This window comes from Paramormyrops kingsleyae, chromosome 19 (assembly GCF_048594095.1).
Source record: "Paramormyrops kingsleyae isolate MSU_618 chromosome 19, PKINGS_0.4, whole genome shotgun sequence".
Classification (NCBI taxonomy): domain Eukaryota; kingdom Metazoa; phylum Chordata; class Actinopteri; order Osteoglossiformes; family Mormyridae; genus Paramormyrops; species Paramormyrops kingsleyae.
In genome coordinates this window covers 11,080,448-11,107,757 of record NC_132815.1, presented here as the reverse complement: position 1 = coordinate 11,107,757, position 27,310 = coordinate 11,080,448, and the positions used below count along the sequence as shown (strand labels likewise).

The 27,310-nt window shown below is 50.6% G+C and overlaps 1 protein-coding gene across 1 annotated transcript in view; it reads left to right on the top strand.

The window, feature by feature from the left end:
* sash1a (SAM and SH3 domain containing 1a) overlaps window positions 1-27,310 on the top strand; it is a 168,944-nt gene that overhangs the window by 118,688 nt on the left and 22,946 nt on the right. The window contains 3 exon segments of the mRNA XM_072702594.1: window positions 20,683-20,811; window positions 26,586-26,639; window positions 26,734-26,783. Coding sequence (XP_072558695.1) covers window positions 20,683-20,811; window positions 26,586-26,639; window positions 26,734-26,783 — 233 coding nt within the window.

The window sequence follows — 27,310 nt, the reverse complement described above, 5'->3', positions numbered from 1 at the left end:
GCAGGCGGCCAGTTTCGGGGACTGTGAGTTTGTCCTGTTCCGCTCGGTTCTGGTCCAGTCCCACTGAAACATTTATTTTAATACATTTATAGCTGCATAGCAGATGTTTCTGTTCACAAAGCCCGTAGCTGTGCTCCGTCACAGGGCTGAAGATGTTTACTGAGTAAACTGGGGTTAAGTATGTATTAAAAGCTGCAATGAACCCCCCCCCCCCCCCCCCCCGCTGAGCCCGGGACTGCGATTCGTGATCGTCCCTCTGTGCGTCCGTCACCTTGCCTCTCACATCCTGCAGTCCAACACGTCCCAGCTCTCATTTCCTGCCACTGTCTCTCGGGAGCGCAGCAGAGCCCCCCCCCAGCCTCTGCTCCCCGTCTCCCACGGCCTGAGCCCCCTGGAGGGGGGTGGGAAAGTCCAGTGACACGGCTCTGCTTTCGATGGAAGGGTTTCTCAGCACCCGTCCAATCAGGGCAACTTGGACAAACAATACCCTGCAGAGTGACTCACTCAAATAATTGTTGCTTTCACTTGTATCAAGTTACATCTCTTCTCCTCCCCCCATTTTCCACAGTCGTTTATAAACCAAGGGCATTCGGGATGTGGGGCAGTTCCCGGCTTTAGACATGCTGGGAGTTTTTCGGGATGTGAGGTGCGGGCCACACCCAGCAGGGCGGCGACAGTGGGTGGTGGTCTCCATGGGATGCCACTGGATACCCCTGTCTTCGTGGCAACAACCAGGGACAAAGGTGCCCTGGGTACCGGGATTAGAGCGTAGTGCTCTCACGCCAGGGAGAGAGAGAGAGAGAAAGAGAGAGAGTCTCTCCTAGGCAGTGGCCTCGCCCTCTAGCCCAGCAGTTCGTCAGTGCCCCCCCCCCCCCCCAGTTCTGTACACCCCTCCCCGGAAAGCCCCCCCCGGCTGTGGGCCGTCCGGCCGCTAAGCAAGCAGGCATTGTTCGCCTCTCTGCTTATTCCGTGCGGCACGACGGCTGGGCTGGACGAGCGGGTCTCCAGCAGCTTGTGGGGGGGGCCCCATTCCGCAGGAAGCGACGGACGGCCAGGCTCCCGGGGGGTGAGTGCTGTGGGGTCCGATGGGGGGTGTCGTACTCTCTGCCGTGTCCCGTCCGTGTGCCAGACCGGTACTGAGTCCTGGAGCAGCGGCAAGCGTGGCAGGATTAAGTGCAGGAGCTTTTCGTCCCTCTTGTTCCCACCGTGGGATGAGTGAGGAAAAGTCCTTTGTTCACTCAGTTCTGCAGTTTCTGGGCTTGCCGGCGGTTCCAGCTCCGTCCTGGAGGCTCGATGCAATGAATGGCTCTTTGGTGGGATGAAACTAGATTCTGGCTCTTAGCCTCACCTTCCCGACGTCTCTCGCTGGTCTCACCGTGGTGTGAGTCTCTGTGTATTTCCTGGGGAGCGTTTCGACCCCCCTGTGCCGTGCCTGCCTGGACCCCGGCGTGGGATATGGCTCAGTGACGGTGGCATGAAGCATGATCGTTATTAACATGCTCTCTCCAGGCGCTGCGGCGCTGGCTGCTTGTCCCAGGGAGTAAAATGAATCCTAACAAGGATAGAGATGAAGCAGCAGCTGAAATCTTCAAGGTCAGACACTGGGTACAATATAACACTGATCCTTTATTGGTGAGAAGGAGAAGTTTCGCTTAATAGATGTACACCTCAAGGCCAGCAGAGGGCATAGCAGCTAAGGAACTTTATTTTTCTTTAAAAGGTTTTCGTGTCATAAACTTCAGGGGAATAAGGCATTTAACATGTATAAGTTCAGGGGAACTGTCTGGTCTCATAAGCAGTTAAAACAGCCATCGTCATGTGACTTCAAATGGGTCTGGACTTGGTTGGCAGGCGAAGTGGGCAGGGCTGTACAAACAAATGAGCCGGCAAGGCGAGCGTGTAACCGGACAGCCCCGCCAGCCTCGGCGCCGCCGCATGTGTCGCATGTGCTGCAGCGGGCGCCCAGCTCTCCCTGAGGCCCTGTGCCCGTTGACCTCACCACCACTGCAGCCCGGGTGTCCATGCGCATGGCATCACATCACATCGCATTACGTCGCATTGCATCACCCATCGCATAGCGATTCTGCTCATCCCTGTCCGGCGCACACCCAATCGCCCCGGGCTCATAAATGGGGTCCCTACTGATGACACGTCATACAGAATTTTAAGCAAAACTGCTCCTGTCTGGATCGTCATCTGCTCTACTGCTGACACTAAGACTCCCGCCCAGGTGTGTGGCCATGCCCCCGCTCCCCACCTCTCCGCATGCCGACCCGAGAGTTTGGGGGGTGGGGTCACGACCTTCCCGACATCTGGACAGGGCCCCGCGAGGGCCGGCCGTCTGGCTCAGGAAATGCGACACAGTGGATCTCTTGAAGCAGATCCTGCGAAACAAGGCCCCGTTGTGTCGGAAGGCACCGGAAGGTGACTCCGCGTTCGGTGGGACGGTCCCCGCCAGCTTCCTGTCTGTCTTGCCTTAAAAGTCCACGTTTGCATCCATTAAAATGTGATGATATTCTTATGGATTCACCAGGCAGAAACATGCACCCAGTAATATTAATCTGCTAACGTTGCGTGCGTTTGTTTGTCCTCGGCCATCTGCTTATATCATGTGTGGTTCGTTGGATCGCTCGCTCTCCAGCTCAGATGCCTCCTTATCTCCGAAGCTCTTTTTCCCCAGAGAACTTGAAATTTGATCCAAGCCGTAATAGCAAAACGTGAGAAGTGTCTGAAGTTGTCCTTGACTTTCCCACTGGTCTGGGTGTGAACCTCATCCTGGCTGTTCCGCTGTCAGCCCCCCAGGAAAACACCCCCCACCGATGGTGACGCCAGGGACCCCTGTGTTTGTCACGGTCAGGTGACGTCTGACAGTGGTTACTTGCCACAGGTCACATGGGTCTTCGTAGTGTGTGACCACCATGTTTCCCCCAGTATCCCACTGGGCCATCACTCTCACGCTGTAAGCTTTGTCAGCACCCTTCCCTTGTGATTTAAGCTGCTGCGTCACATCTCAGGCATGGTCCGACGCCCCCTGCTGGTGGCCGCGTGCTATGCTCATGGCTCCCTTTTAACATGCTATCCAAGCTCTGCCCTCAGCAGTGACTCAAGCCAAGATGCAGAATGTTCTGGAGTCACGCAAATAGTCTTTAGCACATGTACTTATTTGTGTCAACTCAAAGAACGTCAGCAGCAGAATTTTGGGATGGCGGCTTTGCCCGTGAGATAAATGCAGCTCAGTGGGTCATTAGGCTGCAGTTGGAGACTGCAGGTCGCAGATCCTGCGATTAGGAATGAGCCATTCCATCTGCCTCGCTGCAGTGATGCAGTCTCCATGCACGTCTCTCCTTTTTTAAGCCATTGATTATAAAATGTGCCAGTAGGGACTGTGAGATCCAGCCAGACACGGCTGTTCTGTTTGCAGTCTGTTTTCCCTACACTTCACTGATATCAAGGCCGTCCAAACAGGGCACTCTCCCATCTAATTAGGTTCATGGGGGGGGGGGGACTGTGTTTTTTTTTTTTGTGGGGGGGGGGTTCTTTATTAACCATCTACCAGGCCACACCTCCTCCCACAAGAAAAATAGAGTCATGGCATGTTGAAACAGCCTCACCTCTGATGTCCATCAGCAGGACTGTAAAATAACAGAATCGGTGATCAGGAAAGAGGGGGCCCTCACAGCAGCGAGGATGTGGTTGGGGGGCGGGCAGCTGGCTGAGCTCCTGCCTGATTTGTTGACGTTTTTAAGCCGTGCCGTGTGTTGTTACACAGGGTGCGGTCATCACCATGACCTCCCTGTGTCGCCCCCCCCCCCCCCCCCACAGAGCACAGAGCAGACGTCAGGATGTCTGTCCACGCGCCTTACCTGCGGGGGGCCGACTGGCGGAGGCGTGACCTTCGGAAGGGCCGCCCTTCTGTTGTTGTTGTTATGACGATTGGGGGGACGCTGACGTGTGTCGTCGCCATGCAAACGCATCCCAGCCCCCCCCAGGGGAGGAGCTGGACCCTTCCCTCCCCCAGAAACACATTCTCTAATCTTTTCCAACTTTTCCCGTTGAAAAGCCTGAAATAGGATTCATTACCATAGCTGTGAATTAGAGACACAGCTAATTTCTGCTCCGTGTCCGTACTCTAGTAACATTGGGGGCCCATTAAAATGTGCTAATTAACTTGCCAGCATGATTAGAGTGGTGACCGGCAATAGCAGACAGCATTTCTGTTAGATGGACCGTGATATGAGGAGACACGGTCGTCCTCAAGAGCCCTAAACTGCTGTAAAAGTTAATCAGCCCCCCTCTCCGCATGGCGTGTTAACAGCCCGCCGTTTAAGTCATTCTCACACATGCTTCCAGTTTGGTTGCCCCCCCCCCCCCCCCCCCCATGGTGAAGTTGTCACCAGCACTGGTGCAAAATACGGCATCGATCCTTCGTACAGAGGGGCGACACTGCGATCGCAGGCGGGTACAGGGTGCGAGGGAGGGCCGTCACGGCACCAGCTCACACAGGCTGTCAGAGCCCACATTCCCCCCCCCCCCCCAAAACGCTCCCCCCGCTGCTGGGCTTACAGCTGGCTCCCCGCCACCTCCCCCCCCCCCCCGCCGAGCTCATGGACAGCGGCCAGATATCATGCAGTTTCTGACTCCAGGACTTGTAATTTTACAAATGAATGGTTCTTTTTTTTTTAACCATGGAAATATTCAGGACCACAGTATCCTTCCCTGGGGGGTCAGGGGGGGTCCACACTAAACCACAGAGAAGCTGCTCTGTGTTCTGTCCCCTAAAAAGGGACAAGACATGCTCATTTGTGTGTCCCCCCCCTCCCCCCCCATACCAACCCCTTCTTCCTATTTTTAACAGCTTCAATTCAGCCCCCCCCAGGACAAATTCCACAAATGCCACGGGGAGGCAAAGGGGGGTGTCTGTAACAGATTGTGTGGAGGCTCTTTGCTTCTCGGCCGTGCTGTACGACACCAGCAGGTGGCGCCGTTGCCTCCGTGGCCTGATCCTCAACTAAATGAACGTACGGGCCGGCGCCTCCTTATGGCACCGACGCTGTACTGCTGCAGCTTAACTCCAGCCGAAACCATCACGCAGCGATATGCATCGGAGCAGCGTTTCTATGGAAACACCCAAAAGCATCACAGCTTTGCTTCTTGATGATCTCATTCTCAGTAGAACATGTATAAAGTAAAGGAAGAGTAATCATTTGATTACGCACCTACTTTTTCAGTCCTTTTGTTGTCAGATGGGGCTGTCTGGATCAGAACAAGAGTGTCCCAGGATTTGTATATAATCTTCCTGAAGGGGGCGCTGCAGGCAACATGAACCAAGTATTGACTCCCATCTCTCAGGTACCTTTTTTAATAGTGTCTCCGAGGGCGTGTCTTCCTGCTTGTGCACCTCAGATCTACTCCTTCCTTAGCTGAAGATCTGGCTGAAACTCCCCCATCCTTCCCAACCCCCCCCCCCTCTCCCCTCCCCCCCAGGGGCCCTAGGTGTGAGGCTCAATCACTGGGAGTGCTGTTTTTAATTCCTGGAGGGCTGACATTTATAGGGTAGCGGTAATTATGATGGACGTCTCTCCTCGTTAAATGATTTGCTAGGTCACTGAACAGTGTCCAGGGCAGGCTGTGCTGGGATAAAGCTTTGAGGTATATGACTGAAGCCAAGTGTGGCATATTCATACTGTGTGGGGGGGGGGGGATACTGTCCAGTCTAGCCGTATTCTCCCCTGGCTGTAAGGGGGATGGGGGAATGACCATAAGGGGGATGATGACATGACCAATCAAGCTTAAGATGCAGCGGAGTACTGACAGGCCTCAGGTGGGATCCCGCGAGCCGCACCTGACGGCTCGTCGCAGTAAATGCACGCGCTCCGCAAATCGGCATGCCGTCCCACACTTGCGAAGCGTTAAAGCCTGAGAAATGGGCTTGCAAGGCGCCTGGGTGTTCCTCCTCGCGGATAAACGGCACGCCTGGATTGCGGCCTGCAGGACGAGCGCAGCACATTCGCGGAAGGCGAGCAAACCGGAGCACGTGCCGCTAGGGATCGGGCCGGGGGCCCGCCGCGGCTGTCAGGAAAATAAACGAGCCGGCGGCGGTAATTATAGCGAATGCGGCGGCAGCGCAGCGGGCAGAGCCGTGCCACTTAACCCGATATCACAAGGTGAACCTGCGGATCTCTTCCCCCCTGAATACATCCAGTCTGTCACAGTCAGGGCTGGATGGGGGAGGAAACCGCGACGGTCGCTAAGTTAGTACGGCGTGGCGGTGGCAGTAACCAAAAAGGCCAAGCAGCGATGTGGCGTCTAGAAAGACAGACATACTGAAGAAGTAATGATCAGTTCTTCTTTTGCATTGTGAGCATTTTGCTATTGTGGTCCAGCTCTGCGGTATCACCCCTCTGATTCCCGTAATGGTGTAACTCCTCTGACAAAGCAGCCCATTGACCCACCATGTTCGGCTCCGTGCTTCTCTTCTGTTCAGTCAAATTTATGGCAGATTTGGGCTGTTTTTTTTTTTTGTTGTTGTTTCTATGACAACAGAGCCTGGCTGACCGGGCACTGCTTGCATCGCAGCTGCATGTTAACCCCGGTGGTTTGTTTACTGTCAGAGGCTGATGTAACAGGCTGCAAGGCCAAGGGCGGGGCTTCGCCTCGCCACCTCCGCGCAGACGGCCTCCACATTTCTCGGTGGTCACAGTTTCCACGTGGATGTGGCCACGACTGCACGTGACCGAGGCACATAGCCGGCAGTCTGGGAGTTAATACAGGATAATAAAGCCTCAACCCTTAACTACAGCCATAGAATGTTCCAGAAAGCACATAATCAACCTAGTGGGGGGGCTATTAAAGACAAAGGCCGGGGAAATACAATGCCTTTATGTAACCCCCCCCCCCCAAGTCCCCAGAATTCACCAACTGGAATTTAAGGCTGAATATGCCAGCGGTACCTATAAACCTGGCAACCCCCCCCCCCCCCACCTCATTTTCAGCTGGTAATGAGTGACACTCCGCTGGGCCTTCAGCTAGACTTTCAAAACATTTCTCAGATTGACTGTGGGGGGGTGTAGACTGTAATAAGCCACCCTTACTGACGTGTGCTGGAAAAAAAATCCAAATAGTGCAATTATGTGATGAAGTTGCTTAGGAAACACACAACGTTGTACAAAGATTAGACTTGTATGATTGTATTTATGTAAGTGGGCTTCTCAGACAAAGAAACACACACACACACACATATATTATTCTTGCTTATATATTATAAAAGGATGGCCTCTGGTTGCATTCTATCCATCCATCCATTTTCTGTAACTGCTTGTCCCATTCAGGAGAGCAGGGGGTCCGGAGCCTATGAGTGCAAGGCAGGGAACAATCCAGCATGGGACACAAACCCATGACAGGGCACACTCACACACCATTCACTCACACACATCAGGGCACACTCACACACCATTCACTCACACACATCAGGGCACACTCACACACCATTCACTCACACACATCAGGGCACACTCACACACCATTCACTCACACACATCAGAGCACACTCACACACCACTCACACACATCAGGGCACACTCACACACCATTCACTCACACACATGAGGGCACACTCACACACACACATCCCTACAGGCAGTTTGGTAACTCCAATTAGCCTCAGCATGTTTTTGGACTGTGGGGGGGAGACTGTAGTACCCAGGGGAAACCCACCGACAATAGGGGGAGAACATGCAAACTCCACACACACACAGAGCCATAGCAGAAGACTCGAACCCTGGTTACACTGCTAACCACTGCACCACCGTGCTGCCCTGGTTGCATTCAGTGACGCTATTTACACTTTAATATTTCACAAATGTTACTAAAAATGTTTGATATAAATGAGTTCACAAAATATGTTTTCCGCTGCCCCAGAACACCCAGGACCGAATGAACTTATACATTAAGCTAGCGAGGAAGTGACTTTAATATGAACGTAAAGATCACTTAGTATATGAACGCCTGAAATGCGGCCATTCTGGCGTGTGGAAAGGTGACCGGCAGGGGGCGCTGTTGGCAAACCCACCTTCTGTTCAGAAGACATGAATCCTTAGGAAATTAATCGAGAAGCTTTTTCTGAAAAACGTTTATCGTTCGAGTTTAAATTATTACAGGTCAAAAGAAAAGTAACCGTTAAATAAATCTAAGAGCTTTTTTTCTAAGCACAATTAATGCCATTTTGTCATATAAATCCTAAAGAAATTGATTTAATTTGCCTTTCTTCCAGCGCAGTGTGTGAATTATTGGTGCGAATAGAAACCTTGTGTCCGTAGCTATTTGATTTCAGTAAAGACGTGAGCTAATCATCTCGCAGACGGCCGTGTCGCCCCACCGGGATTATGATCGGGACCCCAGATGGTCGCACCTCGGCCTGTTTGCAGGAGCACCCTGCAGCTGTGGAGCGTCCGATGCCGAAGCAACATGTGCGCGATCCAGTCCATCTTACGGTTAGATTTTTAATTCTGATAGCAAAGATATAATGCCAGATGTTTTCACACGCCTGATGGCAGTAGTGAATCCTATACTTCAGATACCATATAATAAACGGCACCCGTTAAACCGCCAAATTGCGCACTGCAGCTCCAAATTAAAGCCCGTTTAAATGTGATTATCTCCAAAGCGACTTCTCCGATAAGGCCGATTTCTTATTTTAAATGGGAGCGAATAGAGACCAGGCCGCAGTTCAGTATCAGACGGCTTGACTCAGCCCGGCATCTTATCGCCCTTTTATTCAATGTAACCTACATGCAGACCTCGAACCTCGCTAATCTTCGACCTTCATTTCAGGAAGAAACATCTCTGGCATTCAGCTGACAACCGTGTTATGGGAAGTCGGACAAAAACATGTAAAAAAAAAATCTTGGGAAGGAATCTTAAACATTTGCTCATTCGATGCTTTTGCGCTGAAATAGTGGCCCGAGGTTTTCAATTTATTTTCCACTTATTAATGTTATTAAAGCCTCGCCTGTCGGCCAGTAAATCAAACCGCCATTAATTGTATTTAACGGCGTTAAAATGCCGAGTAGCCATGGGCGTATATTTGGGCATGAGAGCGCCGCGGTGGTTTAGGGGGGCGGGGTTCACGCCTGATTTGGTCCAGACCATGGTGAAACCAAATATACGCCCCTGCGTTTCACTTTGATATCAAGTAACCCGATCCTTCACATTTTATGACCGAAAAGTTTCCCTTTTGCGCAGTTTGTTGTACAATGATTTAGCGGGTGGCTCTGGATGGGGTGACACGTTGCTTAACACTGAATGAGTACATTTGCATTTGGCTACGTCATGATTATAATTAGACTCTTAACCATTTTTGGGCCGGGTCTTCCCACGCACGGAAGACAGGAGAATCTGCGTGGAAATCGTTAACTGCAATCCGCATTATTTAATAAGGAGATGGCTCATTATCGACGGTAACCTTAAGGGCACAAAAATGATGAATCCGATGAATGATGGAGTGCCGCATTGCGAAGTGCTTCTGGATAGATCTCTGAAGTGTGACCCTGGCTACTCAAAGGTTTGGACTGATGAGACCAGTGTCCAGTAATGGGACATCGGGCTGTGAAAGTTTTCCAGCTGTCTTTCTTACACTTGGGGAGGTGATTAAAACTAGATAATAAACTAAATTAAACTAAACAACACATACCTTTTTATTCTCTGTGTTAGCGAATGAGCTCAGGTTTGTTCTGCTAATGCTGCTCCAGCCTCGTACAGACACCCCCCCCATCATTCATGTGTGAGAGGTCAGGGGGCTGAGGATTATTTTAAGTCTTGGGTCATTGACCTTCTGGGTCACTTTCACTGGGTGTGTAGGGTGGATCCACCCCCGTACCCCCTGCCTGCCTCTGTAACATGTCCAAGACATTCATCCTTCCACAATCTTCAGTCTGAGGATCATGCTCATGGTGAACCACGTGTGAGGAGCATCTCCGTGACACTGATCTTCCTGGGTCCTTGCATCCTGAAGCCTCCATCCACAGCTCATGCTCAGGTAGACACATGCTAGATCTGAATGTGGAATAGGAAGGGGGGGGGGGGTCACATTCAGAAGCCCTCTACCTTCCAGGTGGGAGGGGTTGTTGTTTGCTACCCAGGCCTGCCAGATGAGACTTTGCTGTGGGGGGGGGGGACCAAGCACCCCAAGACCCTCTCATGGGAAAGCGTGAATCTCAGAGGTCTGCCTTTGGTCAGGCCGGTCTGTGGAATATCAATGTGAGCAGCATAGAGGTGCTGTGTGTGGCAATAGACAACGACACCATTAATCCAGCAGGTGCTGCCTGTCCTGCCACGCACGGGGTGGGGGGCACGCTTGGTACACACTCCCCAAGCAGACCGTGCTTAGGACACTGCGTTCTCGCAAATCTGTATTTTTCAAACCCACAGCTAACTTGGCCGGGATTGCGACATACTTCTCGCATGTTACTTCCACTGTTGGATTTCGGTTATTTGCTAATTGTTTCAGTTTCGGTATGTTTACCTGTTGCTGTTTTACTTCTGGGGGAGCTGAGATCCTTTATTTAATCAGCAGCACTATCTAAAGACGGCAGTAATTGGTGCTTTAATGGAGCTTGTGACGTATATTATTGACTGTCAGCGACGGATGTTATTTGTCTGCAAAGACGGCACTTCAGTCTTTTGATGTGACACCCCCCGGTCTGTTACTTTGAAATGTCTGCTTAATGAGTCTGGATCTTCTAGGTCTGGAACCATCTGCCCCACCTTCCTTCGTTAGAGAGCTGACACCTCATTCTGTTTGGGGTAGACTTGCGTGCGGAAGGTGTGAAATGGCCGTGAGATGGGGGGTGTTTGTGTCTATGTGTGTGGATCATGTTTATATTACATTGTGGGGACCAAATGTCCCCCACAATGTAAAAAAACCCATTATTTTGACGTTGTGGGGACCATTTCCAGGCCCCCAGAATGATCTGTAACTTCAAAAAAGTAAAAATGTTAAAAGTCTCATATTTTGTCTGGTTACTTATGGTTAAGGTTAGGGCTAGGTAGGGGTTAAGGTCGTCATGTTGGGATTAGAGTTTTCCCTATAGAAATGAATGGAGAGTCCCCACAAAGATATAATTACAAACCTGTGTGTGTGTGTGTGTGTGTGTGAGAGAGAGAGAGAGAGAGAGAGAGAGATCTGCTATACTGTGGGTAAGCCACACCAACCCACCTTGGAGGTGAGAGGTTGGTGGTGATGCAGCAGACAGAGATGAACAAGATGAACCAACATGCAGAACCGTGATGGTCTTGAGAAAAACCAGCCCGTGCCTCTGGAGTGTGTGCCCTGCCAGCCCAGTTCGTGTTTCAACACGTGCTTTACTGGCTCAGCCCACGTCATAGCAGTGTGACTTCAACCTCTTCTCTGGCTTTATTCCCAATGTCTCAATTTGAAAGTTAAAGAATAAAGTGACTGAAAATGTAACACAAATAAAATGCATGTCTTGCTAGAACATTATTATTTATGCGCCACCCAGTGGTTGAGCGTGAAAGCCAGTAGAGCGTAGGAGGACCAAGCAGCCTTCCCTTCACCTTCTGGAGTTCTCATCAAGTCAGCAGCTGGTCTGCGAGGCTAGAATTTGAAAGACTGAATGGTACATAAACTAAGGCCTTCAGAGAAAAACAATCTGCTGTGAGCTTCAGCGGTTTATGTTGCTATGCTGTAAACAAGGTCCTGCTGAACAGCTGTTCTGGGCAATCAGAACAAACCCTGGAGTTCCTCTGGCCAGACAGTGGAGAAACAAACGCTTCACTGATGTTCCCAGCATGGTTTAATAACAAATCAGGATCCACACAACGCATTACTTTAATTTTCATGATCATACTAAAGTGATCTTTTTCTTCAGGGTATTTTTTTCCAGCGCAGTTTTCTGAGTTCTCTGTTGGAATAGGGTTCTTTTCCTGTTTTTTTTTGGTATTTTTTCCCCCTAGGATGAAGCGAGAATGCAGGTCCCTGTTTTTCTACTCTGGTCTGTTTTGGTATGTGTCACATGACCTTAGCAGCTGTTTCTATTCGCCAGATCCTGCTTCCAGGGAATGTGTTCTGGCAAAGAACGAGATTATATTTTAATTGCACTGGTATTACTGAAACAGTTCGGCAAAGGCGGTGATTCTGAACAACACGGGGACATGGAGAAATTTGGTATAAGTGTTGGAACTGTGAACCTTTTTTACCGATAGAGAAGCACTTTCCACCAGTATTTCTGAAAAGCCTCTAAGGCCTGTGTGACACTTTATGGAAGTACTTACTATATTAATAATAATGACATGAGAATAGCTGCCGGCATGGGAGAATTTTTGGGGTAAATCTTGACTCCTCTGACTGCTCTTTGGCAGCGGAAGGCAAAAACAAATATGAGGAGAATGGATTTAGTTAGATGTCTGTAACATTTATTCACTCGTATTTATGTTTCTTGATTTTTGTTTCTGAGCTCATCTACCCTGCGTGTCAATGCCAGCCATTGTGAATGACATGAATATAATTCTTTCTTCTTTAGCTAATTACGTAACGCCGTCTGGGTTGGTCAGGTGTGGTTTCAGTGGTATAGTTACATTGGCTTGAATAACTGTAAAACTACGATCAGTTTTGAATTGGGTTTGGTGTCACTAATTTTTTAATAAATTTTAAAATAACCCCCTAATACTCCCGAGATCCTTCGGGGTTTTGATTTTAGTAGGGAAAAGCACGCCGACTCACGACTGGGTTTAGTTCGGACAGAGGTCGTGCGTCATAATGGACGTATGTCAGAATTATAGGATGATCTCTCAGTTTTAGATGTAAGAATGACACTGGGATATGCGTGTGAGACTAGGATAGTCGCGCTGCCATAGAGGGTGAGTTTCCCAAAGCCGTTTTAACGCTACGTCATTCGTATAAGTTCTGTCTTTTAACACAGAACTTGCGAACGACGTAGCGCTAAGAAGGCTTCAGGAAATTCACCCCAGTACAGTACTTACTGTGGTATGCTGCCAGGCGAACTGCCGCCAGAAATTTATGTTTACATACATTTACGTTGCTTTTTAAATGTCGGTGGTACGTGCGAGTCTTTGTAAGTCGCATAAGTTGTAAATCGGGGAAAGTCTGTACTATCACCGGAAGGGTATTTTTAAACAGAAATACGGGCCTTTTTAGATGTTGAAATGATGTTTCCCAAATCTCATTAGCTGAATTCAAGTTAAATAAGCTTTAGCGCTTTTTATTTGCGATATGGTTCAGAAAACACATTCTATACTGGTTATAGTTTTTTATTGCTACTGAGAACCGGTCAGATCTTGCATAGGTGCAAGAACACCTCATGAAATACGTGGTTTTCAAAGAAAATAACCATCCACGCAATGTTCTGGAGTGATGCCATTGTTTTCTGCGCATTTCTCTTCCGCGGAAAAGGAGTGCAGGAAAAGCAAGAATAATAGAAGTACCGCCATCTTATAAGGTGATTTGTGCAACTTTTACGAGCACCCATAGATACTTATTCTTCTTTTTTTTTTTAATGTAATCCGATTGCGCCAATCCCGCACCTATCCTTCTTTCCATGTAGACAGCAGTAACAACCAAGGAACCTTTTGTTGCTCAACTGTTTTCGCTGGAAGCAGAGAGCGCATTCATGTGAAGGAAAGCATGGGGGGGTTATGTTTGGAGGAGGAGGATCCGGAGAGTAAACAAAAACCAGACTTATATCCGTATTTCAATGTGTACTAGTTTCTTTAAATTTGACGGTGTTCTGTGTCGGGTTGCCGGTCGTTTCTCACAGGGCACAGCGGTCGTGGGTCTACCCTGAGTTTTACGGAACCCCCCGCAGCAAGTTTTTGGTTCGGGCCGGCTAGGAGGCTGCGGGATGCGGAGAAATTATCCAGTCAAGTTTTCGGGCGATTGTCAAATCTGTTTTCTCGCACTGTGACATAACCGGCTACTCAAAACAGTGCTTAAAAATACACATCTAAAGGACATATTTTGGATGCACGGAACTTTGCTTTTCCCAAGCCTTTTTCAGCAAGAGTTGTTCATAAATATATTTATTTCCGAACCTTATCTGCGTCTGATCCAAAACAATAAAAGAAAAATGTTTAAAAACTTCCGTGTGGAGATCAGGCTGGATTTTTCGTGCGGGATCGCTGCGTGTTTACATATCTCCCCACTGGCACTGCAAAATTAATACCGATCTCAAGAGGGACGATAAAACGCGAAGTAATGGAAGGGGAGCAGGCGTCTTCCTCTGTCAAGGAGAGCCCGACGGACACCAGCGTGCCTGACAGTTTCTCTAAGCTATGGGCAGATGTGATGGGGATGTTGGTAAGTTTTGGGGGCAGCTGGGGGAGGGGTAACAGGAAGGTAACAAAGTCTTACTCCGTCTTTCTGAAAAGAAGGCTCATTGTCTATTCAGTTGTTGATTGTCGATAGCCGCTGCTTGTAAATCACGGCTGACCGCTTTACCGGGCTAATGCCTGCATTACCCTAATTTGCGATAGGAACTTTTTTTTAACTGACCATTCTGCAGACCGACTGTTGATTGCGGGAATAAATCGGATCGCAAAGTTGACTAGGATTTGTGCCGGTTTTGTTGGGGATGGTGTAAGATATCGCCTGAAATGGTAGGTGCTTTTCTCCTGCTCGCCAGCAGCCTCCTTTGTAAAGTTGCAGTACTGGCGATACTATGCCTACGTCGGTCTCCATTACACCACGGCTGTATTTTAAAGGTCGCTGCTCACGTTGACGGGATGTTTCCATGTAACACGTGGGAGAGCTTTGGATCTGCTGTTTTCCCGGCGGTATATTGTCGTGTGTCCTGTTTCTCCGACTGATTTATAAACGTCGTGGATGCATTTCGTTTCGTTATTGCGTGTGCGTATTCCCCCTCCTAGCCCCCCTCGCAACTATCGTGTTACTTAACATGTAGTACTTTATTAGTACTTTCCACGTTTTTTTAATCATACAGGTTAAATAGCTCTGTTTCCTAAGCACTTACAGGAAACTTGCTGCAACTCGTAGTTTTCAATGCAATCACTGAAAGATATTAGTGTGCTACACACACACACACACACATTGATATAAACTTTTCTTGGCCAGTACGTACCGTTCTTCCATTGTACTCTAATTTGATGTACCGGATTTCCTAACCGGGTTCAAAACTGCTGCGTCTGAGAAGGTATTTTTCCAGAACTTATTATTATTTATTATTATTATTTATTATTATTATTATTGTTATTATTATTATTATTATTAAGCTTTCCCATGCACGCTTTTTGCTTTCTATCTGCAGTTTAAGGTCTTAAATCCAGAGGCTTGCGGTCTTCCAGGGTTTTTCCAGCCGTTTGGCTGAATCCTGTGCCCGGGGGATGCAGTTTGGGGCTTTAACAGGCTCGCAGGTTGGCCGTCTAGATGGTGGTTTTGCAGCTCAGAGCCCCCGCACGTCGCTGTTTATCTGGGGGGGGGGGGGGGGGTGACTTTTTCCATGTGTGCCGCGGCTCTTCTCTGTTTTCCTCCTCCCTTGGTGTCGTTCAGAAGCTCGGTACCGCTTACAGGCATCTGAGGTCGAGGTGCGTCTCTCATCTGGCCGTGATATGCTGGTGCCCCGCCATGCCGGTTGTTATGGCTTCGTGTGAAGCCTCGTCCTGCTGCTGTTGAAGGTTTTTCAGTTTCTGGCACGGTAACACCAAGATGCCGTTCATGTTGCTCTATGCACTGATAAAAAAAAGCGTAAGTTAAATACGGTTGCAGATCTTGGGATTGTGCTGAATAGAGTCTGTTATACCCTGTTTTGGCAATAGTTTTTTTTAAATTTTGTTTTGAAGTTTTCCTTTGTTGTTTACATTTACATGCTTTTACATGTTGTTTGATTCAGAGTTTGCTGGGAGGTGTAATTTGACGTAGGGTTCATGCAAATTTCATGGCGACTAGGAGACACATTTTGAATTCGGTAAGATACACAGAATCTTATTGAGTGTGTCTTGGTGGGGGTTGGTGGTAAGACACTCCGCCTGCGTCTCAGTGCCCCCCAATCTGGTGGGAATTGTTTTTTTCCCTCATCATTAACTCAGTCAAATGACCAAACTGGAAATCTCTGAATGGTCAAAGAAAAGTACAGGACCCGCCGTGTGTTATGGTTATAGCCTATGGCGCCGACAGGAGCCTGAGTGCATCTGCAGTGTGTGGGCTGATCCACCTTGATTTATCTAAGTGCGTGTGGAATGCGCTACGTGTTCACATATACGTCGTGGGGACTCTTCATCGCGTCTCCGTTAAGTATCAGGCCAGTTCTTTGAAGACATCTTGTCACATTCTGCTTTCAGTACATCAGGTAAAACCCAGATCCTGGTCTGAAGGGGGCACGTTATAATTCAGGTCAGAGAGGAACAAATGGACTGGTTAGCCAGCTGCAGAAGCGTCAGAGTGGAGTGATAGGTTGTTTAATTCTAGAAAAGCTCAGCAGGGTATCTGTCCTCCCAAGCAAGGACAGGGGTGTTTGTTTGATAATGCTCAGACCTGCGGATGGGGTGACGGAGTCATTTGAGGGCTGAATGTGGCGTCTACGTGTGCGCTCAGCTCGCTGCGGAGTGGAAGTGCAGCGGCCGCGGTGCTGTCTTGTCATTCTGAGTGTCCGACTTCCCTGTATTTGTAGTCTGCTCTCTGAGCAGCGAACTCGCGTGCCGTGTCCTGCGACAGATTTTGCCTGCAGCCCCAGACTCACAAATGGGATAACGAGTCTTGTTAGCGGTGTGATTTCTTTTAAAGAACCTGACCCTGGTGGGTGTGTGGGGGGGGGGGGGGGTCTGAAGTAGTTCAGTGCGGCCCTTCCTGGGGCGTGAACCAGCAACCCTCTGGTATGGGTGAAAAATGCCAACATTTAGGAATTCTAAGTCAAGAGTCAATATAACTTAATTTTGGGAGGGAGGGGTGCAGGGTAATTCCTAAAGAATTGCACTTGCTGGTCTTCATACCATACCTTGAATATCCGAGAAGGTTCCTTTTGGCTGTTGGGAACGTCCCATTGGCCTGCAGTATTCTGTTTGGTTGTATTCATTTGATGCGTCAGCTGTGTTATGAATTTGATCTGCATTGCTGAATGGCATGCGATCCCTGAGCATTATGGGAGTTGGTAGTAACTCGCTTTTGTGACAGACAGGTGCTGTTTGATCCACCCGGGGTTGCAAAGTTTGTTGTTGTTTTTTTTTAAATCCTGTCAAGTTAACTTAACAAATATGCTCTACTAGCAAAATAGTTGGTCTTCCTGTGAAAGCGAAAACTCTGACTCTCTGTGTGTCTGCTTACCTGGAGTTTGTTTGTGTGTGTGTGTGTGTGCGTGCGTGCGGTCCATTCTATGCCGAGCCAGGCAGGAACAACGGGCCGCTTATGTAGGTCCGGACTCTGCGTACAGGCCTGATCCGGCTCTCTGCATAAACGATTTTTACCGCAGCTTTGGATGAAGGACAGTTCTGCTCTGTGTTTACACACAGACCCCGTGAAAGAGACTTGCAGTCCAGGTCTGTCATGGGCCTGAGGTTTCAGAGCAAGAACCGTCTCTTTCGGGCCGGGGGCAGATTCCGCTGAAGCTCTGGTTCTGTAAATGAAGCTCTGTGTGGGTGTCTGGTGTCTGTGTATGTGAGCCCTTCTTCTTATGCTATTATGATTTTTGAATGTGACAATCGCCGCCCCCATGTCTTCACAATGAGTTCAATGGCGAGTTAGAGGTTAGCCTAGTTTTGGATGACCGGCTGACTAAGCTTGACACCGCCCTGACTGGGAGCGCAGTGGCGCCAAACCCGGCCAGCCCAGATGTCCCAGCTCACCCCAACACCCGAGCTCCATCCCAGGACGATGCTGTTGAGGATCCTATCCAGGCTCCTGTAGGAACAAACACAATAATAATGCATTAAGTGTGAGTAATATATAAACGTACGCATTGAGCATCGGTACCGCCAGTTCTTCCTTCTCTTAATTAGGTTTTAAAGCTTTTTCTCAATGTAGTTAGGGGAGAGTTTTCCGAGTTCTCAGAAAATGCCAGTGACAAGTTACCAAACTGCAATGTCACTCTTGCTTTGAATTATTGCCCCAGTCCAGGTGTGAATGCCAGGGTGTGTGTTTGTGGTTTCCCTGAGTACTTTATTTTGGCCACATGTCAGGTTATGAGCATGAAGGGGATTGGCAGGAGTGGGAAATTGCTGTGTAAGACCCCGCATTGCATCTTGGGAGATTTTCTTGCAAGTCGTCACACGTGAGTTCAGCCTTGTGCTGCCGTGGATGGAATCTAGATACGGTTTTGCCGCTTCCGAGTGCGAATTGTGAGGTTTTTAATAATGGTGTGGATGTAATGGTTTCTTAATGGTACAAGCTGGGGGAGGCATTGTGAGGATCTGCGACCCCCGACCCCCAGTACCCATACCTTGCTCGCTGTCAAGTTATTTTGGGAAGCGGGCTGGTCTGACGCGGAGAAGGGGGTCAGGAAGTGTGCGCTCCTTGATTGGAGGACGGGAAGAATATGTCATGGGCCAAAGGGGTCAAGTTCCGGGTCGTGCTTTCGACGGTGGCATCAGAGGTCCTCTCCTCGTCACGTGGAAATCGGTCTCCTTGCCGCTTAAGTTTGCCCGGTGCCGTGCAGAGCCCGTAGACGCGATTTCGGGCCACGGTGCATGATCTTAGTGTGTGTGCGTGTTTGCACCCGTGTCTGGAGCGGCAAGCGGTGAGTCATGCCTGAGATGACGAAGGCCACCCCCAGTCAGGGGACCCGCTTCTCGGCAGCTGTCCTTGTCTTTTCCCGGCCTCTGTCTGCCTCTTCCCTGCCATCCTCACTTCCGTAGGCCTAATCTGATCATGCTAGAAGAGGCATCTCGCCTCGTCTCGGCGCCGCCATGGAGGTCTTGACGTTGTTTCCTCACCTGTGCTCACTTTTCAGCCTAAGATGAGTCATGGGGTGAGTCAAGGCAGGAGTTCCACAGAAATGCTGGCCGATATCTGGCGTTTTTTTCCCCAAGTACTTGTTTCCCAGTTAATACCGCAAGAATCATTTAGTGTAAATTCCATCACCGCAATGACAAGGAGCCTGTTGTCTTTGCTTACGAGAACGCCATCTGCGCTGGGCTGGTGGGGGGGGGTGTACGTCAGCCCCCCCAGGCTTGGGCTGCTTTCTCCTCCAGCATTCGGGTCTTGAACGCTGCGGTACGGCCGCTGCATGTTAGTGTTGGTCACGGCTGCTCTCAGTGGGACCCCCCCAGCAGCACGTCCACCCCACCCCAACCCCCATGGTCACGAGGCTGGAATTTCAGCTATTTTAACACATCCAGCCCCTGGGATTTTGGCCTGGACCATGAATGCTGCAAGACAGATGCTTCATTGGGACGCGTGCATGGGAGTAGACCCCAGGGGGGATGGGGGGCATGTACCCCCCAGTATTTAATTTGGTTTTGCCCACCCCCCAGAAAACGTACATTTGCATTTGAATTATTAAGTTGTGTCCTCCCTAATATCACTCTCTCTCCTACACCCTTGGCTGTATGTAATAGCATGTCGCATGTAATAGCATGTCGCATGTAATAGCATGTCGCACAGTAGCAGCTATCACGGTATGCCTCACCCTGGGAAGTGAGACAGGTGGGGGGGGGGGGTTTCCATGTGAGATCCATGGGCTGGACCCAGATTTTGGAATGTGTGGTGTGACTCGCATGGTCGCAGCAGGGGGGACAGAATTCCAAGAATGCTGATCCCGGCGATGATCTAAGGATTGGCCATGTTGCATCATCGCTTTCATTCATGGCCGGAATGGAATGCTGCTGCTTGCAGCAAGTGGCCCCGCCCATGTTGGTTGGACGATTCGTCAGCCTCAGGAAGAGGCTAAGGGAAGTGCACTCGCTGGAGGGTTGTGGGTTTGAATGCTGCCCTGCAGAGGTTGCGTGTGTGTGTGGCCCCGCCCTATCCAGGTGTGCCATGTGCCTCTTGGTAAGTGGCTCAGGACAGCTTGTTTGGGGGCCAGGGCGTGTCTCTGTGCTGATGTGGTCACATTCTGCTTTGATTTCCTTCCTGCGTTCGGGTCCCTGCTAGAGTCGCCCGCTTCCTGCTCTGGGTGCCACCTCTGGCCCACCTCCCCACCCCCCATCTGGCACTTTGGCCACTATTTGCCATGGGGACGGTGTTCAGGCATTTCCAGGCTCGTGGCCTGGCAGCGGTGTGGCCCCTTCACTCCGGCCCCATCCTGAGTCACCCTGTCACCTTTACTGTCTTAGGGACCAGCCTGGCTTTCTTCCTGAATGCTTGTGATTTGTTGCACCCCTTGAATAACAGGAAGCCCCCCCCCATCACAAACGAAAACTAAAGTTGAGGTTTTGGGAACACGGACGTGCAGCACCAGGACCCCCCCCCCCCCCCCCCCCAAACACCCTGATCCCATCAGCCCTGGCCAGTGGGTCAGCATTGAAAAGTCAGAGGTCCCCATGGTTGCGGCTGCATATCTGTGTTCCTGTGTTTGCGTCACTGCCCCCCCCCCCAATGTTCAGGGTACCTTGTCCCATGTGACATTTCATGTCAGCATTCCGCTCATATATGATCTATACTGTTCGACCGCTTGCTCCCGTCATGGCCGTGTTGTGACGGTTCTGCTAATTGCCCCCCCGCCCCCCAGCCTCAGCCTGACCGTTGAAATGCCCCCGTCTCTGCAGGACGGCTCCCTGGGGAACATCGACGACCTGGCACAGGAATACTCCGAGTACTACAACACCCACCTCAGCGACGTCTCTGAGAGGATGGAGGAGCTGCGGAAGCGGAGCGTGTCCCAGGACGCAGAGCCGGTGAGCCGCCGTCGACGGCCTTTTTAAAGAATCCCCCCCCCCTCCAGTGATTGGAGGTGGCCATGCATGTAGTACATGTTGTTTAGATTCCCGGACAGGAACCGCCCCCTGATTCTCCCTCAGAGGGACATTGTCATTCCTGGGGTGCTTTCGACGACATGTGGGGAGCCAGCAAGTGGTTGCCAAGTAACCAGTGACCGGGGGGGGGGGGGGGGGGGGGGCTTCGGAAGGTCTGCACAGAGAGTAGCTGTTCTTCCCAGTCTTGTGGTACGCCCATGTGTCGGTATCCAATGCGCCGGGACCCCTGCCGCCCCACCCCCCTCTCACGCAGACTCCCGCGGCTGGTGTGCGCCTGCGAGGTCGCAGCTGCCAGCTCACGTCTGACGCTCGCAGCGGATGGCTGTTGCCTGGCAACGGGCGGAAAGCACTGAACTCCGCCTTTTTATTTTTTCTAATATTTTGAATGCGTAAACTTCTCTGGAAGGAGTCCTTTTGTTTATGGGAAGGGCCACAGACCGGCAGCCAACTGGGGCCTCAAAACGCCATTGAGTCGAACCCTAGTCCGATGATGTTCTTCCTCTGGCCAGTCCTGCAGAGGCCCGGGTTTGAGTCTTTGCATCGAGCTCACTGGCTTTGGGATGGACGCGCTGGCGGTTGTGTGTTCTGGGGGGGGGCATGGGGGCAGGATGCCACCTGTGTGGAGGACGGTGTTTACACAGCCTTGGGTCAGATGATGTCTTGGCTCGGCTGTTTTTTGGACCTGGGACTGAAGATGGTAACGGCAGCTACTGGGTGGTTCATTTTGGACCTTCTCCACTCGGAGCTGGGAGCCCATGAGCTCCGGGTCACGGCACATCTGACACGCTTGGGCGTCGTGACCCAAAAAGGATCCATTGCAGTGCCTTTGCTGAACGGCCCGCCACAGGGATGCTCTTGGGTTTGCAGTAATCACCCAGCAGGTATCTGAAACCTGTGTTTAGCACATGTTTAGCATGTCTTGCTATGTATTAAGCGTGTTAATGAGCCCATTAAGCTGCGTTTCACACACAGACGTGTTTTGTCAGCAAACTCGGTGTGAGGAAAGGAGAGGTACCCCCCCTCGGACCTCCCCACCAACACCCCCCATCACAGCCAGCTGGAACAATGGCTACAAATTTCAAAGGGGCTTTGACCATAATTACGTCAACTGGCATTTACAATTACCGTCTGGGATTTAACCTTTAGGGGGGTGTTTGGGGGGTGGCAGCCTTTGTTTGGGAGCCGTATAGGGCAGCAGGACAGACCCCCGCTGTGACACTGGTTGTGGTTAACCCCCCTCCCCACTCTACATTACCCACGTCATGACACTTCCCGGCGACCCAGGGGCATGTGATCTAGGGTCAGGGGTCATCCTTCTAATCCCCACATGCTGCTCTTTGATGGTGCAGTCCCACAGGGAGCTCTGTGCATCCGCCATACCTACTCCAGCACCATGCATGTGTCTCTGAAGGTGGTTTTCCACCACACCAGCTACCTTACTTTTGGTACTTCAAGAAAGTACCAAAAGTTCGGTACTTCAAGGTGTTCATTTTCAACTGCCATAAAAACTGGTACCGGTCACAAGGAGAGGCAGGGCATTTCGTACTGAATTCAAAAAATGGTTGTAGTACATTAAAGGGCTGGGTGATGTGCGATATAATATTCACGTGCAATTTTTAGGACCGCGATCATCAGCTGGCATAAGATCAGGCTGTTTCGTACCTTCATACTGTCAGGACATTATAGCATGGGGGGGTTTAAGTTTCACCGAAACATTTTTACTTTGTTTTAGGAAACAAAACTTAGCAAGCGTTGCAATTTTAATGATTGTCCCTTTTCAGGATTATGTACTACGTGTTTTATAAATCAGTTTGAAGTTTACCTCCGCTGCTTTTGCATGAGCGCTGCATGCGTTCTCCGAGACGATCATAATCATTTTCATCCTTGCTGGGTTTGTGAGAAATTTATGTTGAACTCCTTTTTACAACAAAATCACGTTGCGTTATTTGATTTCCCCCCCCCCCCCCCCCCCCCCCAATATTGTGCAGCCCTAATATATTATAGCCAATAAAAGTGTGGTACCTGGTGCAGTGGAAAAGTGTCCTGAGAAGACAGAAGACTTCAGCCGTTTGTGAGAAATAGCGAAACCTCAAGGTCTCCGTTTCTCTTCTCCAAATTGGCGGGGGTGGAGGGGGGGTTCCCGGTTTTATGGTTATGGAGATCCCAGACTGTGGAAACGCTGGTGAGTTGTGGCCAAGCAACACCAAACACGAGAAAGTGATTGGGGCTGCCAAATAGCCAGGCTGTCACCACCTCTCCAAGGCCCCCCTGTTCCTTTTATGGGGGCGAGAGGCCGCCTTTGAAGAGTCTTGGTTGATGTGGTTCCCTTAGGCTTTGGCCTTCGCAGAATTCCCTTATAGGGCAACTATGCGTGGGTTTGAAGGCTGCCGTCTGGGGAAAGGCTGAGTGATACTTGGTACCGTGTGACGGTGTAAACGGGCCTGGCGGGAACTCACCATGCAGCCCCGGATTGAACCAGAGGCAGCCGGTGAGGAACACGCCGAACGGCGTGCCGGGAGGCAAAGCCATCACTAAGGAGATCATTTCTGTTTGGGCTCTCTCACTGAATAACAACATGGCGTGATGCAGCCTCCAGCAGAACCGGCTCTGGGACACAAAGGAGCACAAGCAGCATTCTGAAGCTTCTTCAAAAGAAGACACCCTCAAATTTGCATCTGGAAGGAGATGCGTGACGTGATTTCTGGCTGTTTTCAGTCTGGAGCTCTGGAATCTGTAACCTGAAGCTGTAATGGAGGGTCACTCTTAGGCGAACCATCACCGCGGTGACCAGGCGGAGTACGAGGCGCTACCCTTCTCATTTACAGTACTGTTTATTATGGGATGCACCCCGTTCTGTTTGATAAACGCAGAAGGTGTTTTGTCTGCACTTTTAGCCTTGGTCATTCACTGAAGTCTGAAGCAAGTTTTTCTGATTTCAGCATGAAACGTTTTGCTTTTCTTATGTTCTTTTTATTTAATTTTTTTTTGCGAGGGATTGAGACGGAGGTCTCCAGATGCCAGATGAGCGGCTTGATCTCTTAGATATGGCCCAGTCGCACACTGAAACGCCTCCCTAAGCGAGGGCTTGCATGTTAACCAGATCATGGCACCATAACAGAGGCGAGTCCCTCTTGGCGAGCCGGTCAGCCCCGGGCTCGAGGCATGGTGTCCAAGCTGTGCCTGTTTTGCAGACTTCCCAGGTTTACAACATTTAACAAAAGTTTATGGGTTTCTGAAGTCTCTGTGGCACAGGAAATGGTTGTGTGTGTGTGTATGATATATGTGTGCATGTGTGTCTGAGAGAGAGGGACCGCCGTGAAGAGGGGGACTGGGCATAAAGGCTCGTTCTGATGACAGCAGGTCCGTCTGCACCCCCCGGTCTCCGTGGCGATGTTTGATGACACGTGTCAGTTGCCACACAGCAGCTCTGCTCGCTTTGGACACCTCCGCCCTGGGGACGCGATCGAGGGTCACGTGTCGCGGCTGTGTCTCTCCTCTTCCTTTCTTTGATTTACTTCTAAAGTAAATGTTTTGTGCTTCCACACTCGGTCTCTCTGTCGCCGGTTCTGTTTGGTGCAGTTTGTGGATTAAACGCAGTAGGTTTATTTTTTTTATTTACTCTTCGCTTAAATAGATACTGAAACGGCTAAAACTCACCCTCCATCCACCCCCCTCCCAAATAAACCGCTTTGCGATTTTGTTCTTGGCAGAAATAGGGGAAAAGCAGCTGTTTCCCTTTTCTGAAATCCTCCCGGCTTGTCGGTTCAGCAGATTCTCCGATCGCTGCTCAGCGGTACGTTCTGGACCTGGTCCTTCCGAACGGGCCGTCCTCAGGGCCTGCAGGAGGGCACCACCTTCCTCTTTTTTTTTTCTTTTTTTTTTTGGGGGGGGGGTGATGCATAAGCAACAAATTCCCCATTTTTTTTCTCCTAAGCACAGCAGTTATGATTTCTGAGTTTTCAGTGTTTCTTTTCTTTTCTTTCTAAATGTGTTGTTCTGCTTTAATTAACATCTCTTCCGTGTTAGCAGGCGTTGAAGGGTGTCGTGCCGTTGCCTGGGGCCAGCTGCCCCCCCCCCCCCGGCCCACAGCCTTGCCTGCGCCAGCGGCTCCGGTTGCGTCTTGAAGGCACATCCTGTTTGACATCTGCCCCAGGCTTTGCTTAAATATTCCCTTCAGGCTGTGATCTTCTTTCCACCGCCGAACGGCAAAGGCCAGTGGCTGGAATCTGGACATATGAGGGAATCCGTTGGGGGGGGGGGGGGGGTCAAAGGTCATAGCAGAGGGAGCAGCATTTGAGCTTCTTGAGGGTTTGACTCTCCCTTTTTTTGTCCCTCTGCGGACGATGAAGCCATTCTGTCCTGCACGCCCTTCTAATGACACATTCCTCTGTGCCTTCAGCTTGGCACCGTATCCGGGCTGTTGCCACTGTGAAGCTGTTGATTGATCCAGGTTCTTACTCGATTTCTGACTCGGAGGAACCCACATGTGCTTCTCTCTTTAAGGTGTGTGCTTGTCAGTCGCACATCACAACGGCCTCTGCGAGACGTGAAGTCATTTCCTCGGGGCAGATGGGAAGGGGTCACGTGGCTGATTTATGTTCCTCCTGGGGGGATTCACCCCCCGCATAAGACCGAGAGTCAGAAAGGGAAGTGTGTTTGCATGTCGTACGGCTCTGGGAAACATCTCTGCATTTCCCAACACTGGTCACTTGCCGGACTTGGGAGTCGTTTATGATACAGACATTTTATACGGTCGGTTTCGGTATTCGGTAACCCGAAGACCTCGTTTACCTTCCCTGCGTTTAATATCCAGTGTCGGTTTCATCAGGCAGAGATCTGCGGCCAGCTGACATAACTTCCACCTTGTATTGTGTGATTCATGCAGATTCAGGGAGCTGCTGCGTGTCAGATGTCGGGGGTGTCTTTGAGGAGCCGGGATGTTTAGTCATGCTAGACATTTTATTAATTGGTCAGTCGACACGCGAATTCACATTCATAGATGCGTCCCTCTCGGAGCATGTGGATTGGAGAGGATTTTTTTTGCTTTGAGAAAACACTTGGGTGGGGGGAAAAGCGCATGAATGTGGGTGGCTGCTTCAGAGTCTGATGTTTTCAGTCCTGGAGGAATTCTGATCTTACAAGACCTGCCGCTCTCCTTGCTGGCTCGCCTGGAATTTGGTTGGCTGTGGAGCTGATGGGGTGGGTCGGCCTGTCGGGTTTGACAAAGGTTTAAAGGGATCACCTGCCAAGGGCGGTAGACAACGGGCTTTTGCTTGTTGATAATCCTTGAACACACTTCAAAGCCTTGTGAGATTCCACCTTCTCCAGCCCGGTGGGACATCTTCACTAGTTTTTGATTTGCATTTGAGGATCGCTTGTTTCCATGCCCTCAGCAGAAGCCCGAACCTGCTGCTCCGTGAACCAGCCAGTCAGGTTGGCATTACCCTCAGGTGGAGGTGTGCTCCAGGCCTGCCGGGAGGAGTCCTCTACGCCTCTCATTCTTGCTGGCTGAGCCAGCCTTAACGTGTTAATCCAGTCCCGCTTGGATCACTGCAGAAGCTTGTGGTGTTCCGAACCCGTGCAAGAAATAGCATCGGTGTAGCATGGGTGTGGCGTGGGTGTAGTGCAAGTGTGGCGCCAGTGTAACGGTGGTGATTTCCTGGTCACTGATGGCTTTATCTGGCTCTCTTTTCCAGGAGAAGGCAGAAGCCAGTCCCCCCTCACAGCTCCAGCTGCGCACGGAGATCCAGGTAAGTGGCTCGGGGGCAGAGGGGAAGGAGGCGGGGTGATGTGCACGATGTCGACGGCCGACTAACCGCGGCGCCCCCTACCTTTTGTCCGCAGGAGTCACTGGGCTTCAGCAGCACCGTGTCCACACCCGAGAGCGAGAGGAAGTAAGGATGCTCTTCTTCACAAGTCGTTCCACACGCTAGCCATGCTGAGTCAGCTTAAAAGTGCCGAGTCAGAGCCAGGCTATATCTCCGATGAGTCCGCATGCAGGGGCACTGTGTGAACTTCAGGGGTCACCGCTGTTGACTGTGACTTAATCGCTGAGTAACAACCCCCCCCCCCCCCCCCCAGTTTCGTGGAGGATGTGGTGCTCGTATCTGGGATGGTCCTCAGTGACGCAGGCGTCTTCCGTGCCGTGCTCTCTTCACCAACATACCCCTGGCCTTGTTGCCCCCTCCCCAGTCACAGTAAGCTGAGTAAGCGGAAATAGTGCTTCACGTCCTCCCCCTTTCCTTCCCACTATTGTGTGGTGGCAGTGATGGGGTGACTGGGTTAGGAGACCCAGAACCTAAATCGCAGAAAGCAGCTTGTGTTTCCGGAACGGCACCCTTCGTGGGCGCAGGGGCAGTCCAGAGTCGGGTGATGATTCCTGGGGTTCCTCGTAGGTAAATAGATAAACCCTGGATTAGCT